The following is a 7,876-nucleotide window of genomic DNA, read 5'->3' as shown; positions in this document are numbered from 1 at the left end:
CCCCCACCATTCCACTGAAATGACTCTCATTGACATTAATAACTTTTCCATTGCCCAAACTAATAGACATTCTTTTTTTTTTTCCTTTTTGTCTTTTTTCGTGACTGGCAACGGATCGCAACCCTCAGTGTCGCACCCGTACCGGATCGGCAACGGGATCGCAACCCCTGGTGTTGCTCTCGCACCTCGCTCAGCCAGTGAGCGGCCGGTCTGTATGTGGGATCCGAACCCTCGGTGGGAGCGCCACCGCGCTTCCCAAGCAGCGCACTGTAGCAGTGCGCCACCGGGCCGGCCCCTAATAGACATTCTTTGGTCATGTTTTTATTTAATCTTGTGGCTCTGACACTGCTCCTCCCATCCTGTAATTTTCTCCTCTCAGGTTTCCATGAACACTGATTTTATAATTCTTCTAAACACTTGCTTCTGTCTCAGTGTCCCCGCCCACAAATCCTCTTCCTCAACTGTTGATGTTCCTTCGAGTTCAGTCCTTGCTTTTCTTCTTTTATGACTATTGTCTATATCTCTAGGCAATTACATCAATTTTCAAACTATCATATCATGTATTTGTGATCCTAAGTCATTATCTACAATTCTGATCCATTTCAGGACTCCAAGTCTTTAATCCCAATGCTTATGCCCATCTCCATCAAGATCACTTGCAAAACAGGCACTCAAAACTCTCTTCAGAAATCACCACCTCTTTAAAGCCTTTCCTAACCCAACAAAAAAGTTAATCTCTTGCTCTTACATAAAATACCTATAACGCTCACATAATCCTAATGATTTATCTCTCACAGTAATGGGTCTTACTAATCTTTCAGCTTGGGGGCTCTGGGAAGAAAGGAATCATGTCTTAATCACCTTTATAATTCTAAGATCTAGCACTGAACCTGGTATAATCAGTTCTCAAAAAATGATGGTAAATTGAATGAGAAAAGCAGAACAGTGCAAGTATTAACAAAAGAAGCTGTTACCAACAACCCTGGTATCCCTGTCTCCATACCTGTCTCCCTCTTCCATTTAATCTTCCTACAATTTGGTGTTGTTGAGATCACTTGAGCCTAGCAGTCAAGGCCCTCCACATTCAAGACCCAAGCAACTTTTCCAATTTTATCTCCAACTACAAGCTCTCCAGTATGTACTATACATACTAACCAGACAGACTATTCATTATGACCCAAACTAATTTCATTTTTTTTCCTTCTCTGAACTTTTTTTTTGTCTTTTTTCGTGACCGGCAACGGATCGCAACCCTGAGTGTCGTGCCCGGACCGGGACCGGCAACGGGATCGCAACCCTCGGTGTTGCCCCCGCACTTCGCTCAGCCAGTGAGCGGCCGGTCTGTATGTGGGATCCGAACCCTCGGCGGGAGTGCTGCCGCGCTTCCCAAGTGGTGCACTGTAGCAGTGCGCCACTGGGCCAGCCCCCTTCTCTGAACTTTTTTAAAGCTACCATTTAAGGTCCTTCGGTTGAATGCAACAGAACAGATTCTAGCTAACCTAAGCCAAAAAAGAAAATGTATTAGAATAATGTAGGGTGGTTCACAGAGTCAATGGAAAAAAATGAGCCACCAAGCTTGGGGAGAACAGTATCAGGGGTGGTTCAGGGCACCAGAAAGCAGGAACTCACTGACAACCTCTACTAAAGAAAAGTCTTGAGCAGCTTTAACTAGACTCTCTTGGTTCACTCTGCTCAAAATTCAAAATCTTGGCAAAAATTCTCAGAATATCCTTGCTTGGGTACCATGTTCATCTCTTAACCTGGAGAAGACAGGACAATCTGTCAGTTCCACCAAGACTGGAGTAAGGCGGGTTGATGGTTGTTCCTCAACGGAAAACTGAGGTACTGTTTGTTATCAGAAGATGGAATGGAGGGTGCTGCACACAGCAGATGTCCACTGCACCCATTTATTGCAACCTCTTATGATACAGTGTTTCCCTGTTTCTGTCTGTCCAAACCCCATTTATCCTTCCAGGAGATCTCCTGGGACACAATCTCACCTCCTCTGAATTCCTAGAGCTCTTTGCTCTGCTCTAGTGAGCCTGATGGTCATAAGAGATTAGTTTCTGTAGTTTTTTCTTTTGCTTTATCTCCAGCTCCTCAAAGGCAGAAACCATTCTTGACATATCTTTGTCCTACCTCTGTATTTAGCACAGAGAGCAGGACATGGTAGCAGTTCACTAAATGTTTACTGAATGAATCAATCAGTTTTAGCATTTAGCAATATATTTGTTATTCACAGAGAAACTGAATAAAAGAAAAATAGCATATATTTACACACACATACATACACGCACACACAAGATATAGATCTATAGATATATGCATATATATACACATATTTGTTTATATATATGTGTATATTATTCAAAGATGAATAAAACACCATAAATGCTTAATTTTCTATGAAACATAACAGAACCATCAAAAATAGCTGAAGTCTATTTTCACATATGCTCAACTGAAAAAGTTGGATTTTGCCCAGCAGCTCATGAAGCTGATGGTGTGGTAGCCTGACTCTTACCTAAGAGCAAACTGTCTATGGAGGCAGTTAGTTCCTGAATTAGGACTGGAACCATCCCTTCAACTCCAACTCTCTAGAGCAATAGAAACATAATGCAAGTAATATATATGTAATTTAAAATTTTCTAGTAGCCGAATTTTAAAAAGTAAAAAGAAACAAGTGAAATTAATATTAATAACATGTTTTTAGTTTTAACAATATTTAATCCAAGATATTACCATTTTACTATGTGCAATAGCCACATTTCAAGTGCTAATAGCTACATGTAGACATTACAACTCTAGAGCCACATATATTTTAAGCAGACCACAGTATTCGTAAGTAAAAAAGGACTCTTCTGAATTATTTCACTATGACCACCTTGCAAAGGCAAGAGAAAAATCACAGAACAATGTCTATGGCTTCATGTGGCTATGTGTAGAGGTCTTCCTAAGTCCTCCAGGGCTTGGCATAACTAAGCTGCTAGACTCAAGCATTTCCTTCAAGAATGGGCACCCGTCTTGCCCCACCACTTACACTTCTCTCTCCTGATTTACTCCTTGATATCCTGAGTTTAAAGCCCAACTCCAATTTCATATCCAAAAGTCTCTGATCACTCACCTCCTTTCAAATGCAGGTGTTCATCAAGAGAAATTCACCTAATTAGTCTGGGCACAGAAAGGAAGCATGAATTGAAGTCCAAGGTTCCTTGAAGAGTTCAATTAATATGACAAAGTCTGAAGAGCTAGGTCCTGGCTAACCCTACCAGCTGCTGTCTTCAACAGCAGCAGCAATAGCACTAATAGATAGTTTATCACATACTTTTTCTGTGCAAGAACTATGCTAACGTGTTATACGTTTTATTTAACTTGATGTTTACAATATTGTAAGGTCAAAGCTATTATCCCTCTGCCCACAAATGGAGGAGGCAGGCTTAGAGAAGTGAAGCAATTTGCCCATGATTGTACATCTAGTAAGTAGCAGAACCTGGATTCTAAACAGATCTGATATCATGTCTGAGTCTTAAGCACTTTGCCATATTTTCTTGGTACATTCCTGACTGTAGCCTCAAAGTGATAGGATTCACAATAGACCATTGATCTCTGTGAACCGTGAGGTAAACAACTAATTGCAATCAAATGAGAAACGTTAAATCCGGGAGCCTGCTTGATGTAATGGAAACTGCACCTGTGGAAAGTATCCCCTAGTTAGGAATTCATTCCCATCACCAGAGGAAAAGGAACTTCAGAATAAAGTATTAATTGTGGTTTCTGCTCATCCATTTTCCTGACTTTCCCACAGAACATTAAAAATCAATTTTTAAAAACAGTGCAATAAGAGTGTTAATTAAGAAGGGACTTAGCCATCTCAACAGTCTAATTACTAAGATTAGTTAAGATTCAAACACTTTAAGAGTAAAGTCTTTTATTGTTTAAAACATATCACAAAGTAATCAATTTTTTTAAAAATAAAGCTTTAAAATGTTCGACCTTTACTATTCTCTTTGGAAGTAACACTTTTAATCCATCGTATATGCACAGCAGAGAGTAAAGTTCATTTCTATAGACCCAACCCACTCCATTTCATTTTAAATAAGTTAATATGTAGAAAATGGACTGCTTTGGCTGGAATGTTTGCCCTAATTTTTAACATTCTTAACTCAAACAAATTATATTTCTTCTTTTCTTGGTCAATTTTAGCTGAGCACCACACCACTAATGATGTCCAAAGATATAATTATATTTAATCATACTGTTTTTGCCATGGTTATACATATTAATTTCTGTTAGTCCACAAACATACATCTGAAATTCATAATTACATATTTTTCATCTTTTTCTATTTATCAATTAGAAACAGTTAATAAAGGGAGCAAGCACACGTCATTATCAAGAAGAACACCACTGCATTTAAAAGAATTATGATTATTAAATTATTCAAGTCAGTGAGCATTTTTTCCAGTGTCAGCAATACAATCTCCTCTCAACAGTGATGTAGCTGCTGTGTTTGGGCCTTCCTTTATACTACAGCTAAGGAGAGGCATGGCTTTATTTTCAAGGTACTTAATTCAAAGGTTTCCTTCTCTGTGGTAAGAATTGTTACATTAAATTATAAAAGCAAGAAAAACTCGATTGTAACAAAATCTGTTTTCTTAGAAACAGTTGTTACAACTTTGCACCTGGGGATGACTTTGTTACTTTATAAAACAGCTTCCTAATACAAAAGCTGTTAGCGCAAACAAATGTTTCTACTGCTAAAACGATTACAATTGAAATGAACAAAAACCCAACTGAGACCACAAATCCTGATATTCTGAGGCTCTGGGACTCAATTCAAAGGAATTAGTCGCCAACAACAACAACAAAAATCAAGATGATCTTGGGCAGTGGAGAAAAGCAGAACTGAAGAGAAGAGGCGAGGTGATGTGTCATGAAGTGATGAGGCCATCAGCCACTTTCTCCACAAAAATCTCCCAGGCAGCAGAGTTTGGTGGTTTATGCTACCTTGCTTCTCTCCTCTTGTTCCCTTACTTGGACTCAGAAACCTCTTTAAGACATCCTCCACCTCCTCAAAACTAACTGGGACTTCAGGAGATGAGTGGGGTGTAAGTTCAGAGATCCTGGCTCCAAGCAAATATCCCTATTAACAGAAAATAGGTGGTGGGGGGGAACAAAGAAATAAAGGAAGAAAATTATTTATAAACACATAAGTTTTGGGGGAAGTAGGGAAAGGGAAAGAGGGATGACAACTTAGGTCCAGGAGAAATTATTGCTGGCACCGAGGACTTGACTGACAAGGTGGGTAAATGAAGGTGCCCACCAGTCCACAGATCAATGACAATCCCCTTTTCTACACTTTACACCCCAGAGTTAAGGTAAGACCAAGTCTAGCAGACCAATGACAGTTCAATTTCACTACCAAAACAACCAAAAAGCAAAAATCTTATGCGTAACTAACTACTCAGATTTGTATTTAGAGAAAGATAAATTCTAAAACATCATCTTACAAACAATGGTCACAAAGTATCATATTTATATTCATCTACTTATTCACTTAAACATTTTCCTGAGCCCCTAGTAAGTAAATATCAAGGAAATAAGAGCTCCCACCTTCACATAGTTGACATAGCATGGAAAGTAAGACATGCTAAAACACAAAAACAAACAAAAGCATTTCTGGATGGGAGATGTGTAATTTTAAAAGTGAGAAAATTATCCTGTACTGAGTTTTACATAAAATTGGGTTATAGGGCCCCAAGAATGATGAGAAACGAGAAATGGGGGTGGGAGTATGAAAAATACTAATGATAATAGCAGCTAACACACAAGAAAGGGCTTTACATATGTTATATCATTTAATCTTCACGACAACCCTACAAGAGAGGTACGATTCTCCCCATTTTACCAAGAGAGTTGAGAGAGGTTAAGACACTTGTCTAAGAGACACAACTTCTAAATGGCAGAGTTGGGATTTGAATCCAGCCACCCTGGCTCTTAACTCTATCTTGCCGCATATAATATCATTATTACCGATACAACAACGCCGCTGTACACTGCAGGTCCATGATCTAGATACTTCCAATCATTTTCTTTGGATACTGAAATCTCTACATTTTACAAACGAGAAAATTAAGACTCAGAGAAACGTTCCCAAGGTTATAAAAGTTACCAGGCGGTGGAGTCAGAATTCGCACCCAGATGGCTCAGATTCCGAAGGCTCTTTCCACTGTACTCTACAACCCAGACTGGACTTTCTCTTTACCCTCAACCAAGTAAGCCGCATCCCTCCCCGGGGCCGCCGGCTACACCCACTCCAGCCTCGAGCCTCCAACACACACTTGCTCAGGCGGCGTTCCACCGCCCCCAGCCTCCCCACTCTCCGGGCCACCCACGCCCGGCCGAGGCAGGGCTCTCACCAGGCGGGAGTCGCGGGACCCTCGCAATCTTGTTAGTGATCTCTGCAGAGAGCACTGCGAAGTCCTGCTCGTAGCCTTCGAAGTCGGAAGACATGGTTGCCCCGGAGTGACTGGCCCGGGCCAGAGCTTAGGTCGGGGCAGGGACCGCGCGGGGCGAGGGGGCCGCAGCGTAGGGACTCCGGGAGGCCCCCTCGGGAGCAGAACGGAGAACCGGGGACAGCTCCCAGACCAACCGCTTCCTGGTTGTTCGTCGCAATCTCTGTCCTCCGGAAATTGAGTTGAGTGCGCTTTTTCTTTTCCGCTGAGGCTTCAATATTAAGTAATTCGCCAAGGAAAAGAGCCCCAGTTAGTTCCCCCCAACAGGCTAAGAAAACACGCGTGTTCTCTGGGTTCTGTGAAAGCAATTACCCCCTTCCGCATTCTGGGAAACGGCTCCGGTTCCACAAGCTACATTTGTCAGAAACTTGCTTCCCGAGGGAAGATTGATGCGGAGAACCTCCCGGAAGTGGCTGTAAAGGAGACTTTGCGCAGGGGGCCTGAGCGGGAGAGTCGCAGCGAGGGCGCTGGCGGAGAGACACACGGGTCGTAGCGCGTCTCGCACTCCAGCCTCTTGCAAACAGGATTTGCTTAATGCTTGCCCTGGGCTGAGGTATCCATGGCGGAGTTATCCGAGGAGGAGAAAATCTGTTCCGAGTGAGCCCAGGCAGCCCTGGATGTGCTATGGCTGAGGAGCGGGCACCAGGGACCAGATTGAGGTGAGAGTTAAGGCAGGGAATGGAACCCCGAATGGCGAGACCAGCCTCACCACGATGGTCCTGCCCTGAGTGAGGATTTCTAAGCGCTCTGCTCTGTGACACGGGCGGGAAACTGAGGCACGAGGCAGCGGCATCTGCTCCGTAGGACTCTCTATTATCCATGTATCTCAGATCCACTTCCCCCAACTGAATCCAGTCCAGTCAAAAATAGCCTTCTACAAATCTTCCCCACGCTCGCCGTCCCGCCCTGCCCCTCCCTCGCTCCCAGAGTCACTTCCTCTTCTTTTTTCCTCAAGTCTTATTCATACACTCTTTTAGTCATGTTTTCACACACTTCCTTATCCTCCCCTCCTCTCCTCGCACTCTCTTTGCTTTCACTCTCGCTCCTTTACCTTTGGCCCAAATAATAAGACTGTTAGGCTGGTGCGTTGGGGGCAAATGCAGGCGAATGGTGTAGACCTGGTCTGGCTCATACTTGGCGTAATTCAAGACTCCGTAAGAGGCAGCTTAGAACTCAGTTAGTTCTTTGGCTTGGCTTGTGTTCTAGGTTCAGCTGTTATTGACTTATGACCTTCATCTAATCATTTAGCCTCTCTAAGCCGATTTCTGTTTTATGAAGAAGGAAGCCGAGTTCGATCAACCCTAAGGCCCTGATTCCCAGCTCTAAAATTCTGTCTTCTCCAGCTGTTCACTAAATGTTGG

At 42.6% G+C, this 7,876-nt stretch overlaps 1 protein-coding gene across 1 annotated transcript in view; it reads right to left on the bottom strand.

The window, feature by feature from the left end:
• Nucleotides 1–6,630, bottom strand: part of VTI1A (vesicle transport through interaction with t-SNAREs 1A) — a 366,044-nt gene extending 359,414 nt beyond the window's left edge. The window contains exon 1 of the mRNA XM_008569223.1: nucleotides 6,420–6,630. Coding sequence (XP_008567445.1) covers nucleotides 6,420–6,513 — 94 coding nt within the window. The 5' untranslated portion in view covers nucleotides 6,514–6,630. The remainder of the gene's footprint in view (nucleotides 1–6,419) is intronic.
• Nucleotides 6,631–7,876: the final 1,246 nt, after the last annotated feature.

Source organism: Galeopterus variegatus, unplaced genomic scaffold (assembly GCF_000696425.1).
Source record: "Galeopterus variegatus unplaced genomic scaffold, G_variegatus-3.0.2 Scaffold479, whole genome shotgun sequence".
NCBI lineage: Eukaryota > Metazoa > Chordata > Mammalia > Dermoptera > Cynocephalidae > Galeopterus > Galeopterus variegatus.
This window is presented reverse-complemented; position numbering and strand designations above follow the sequence as displayed.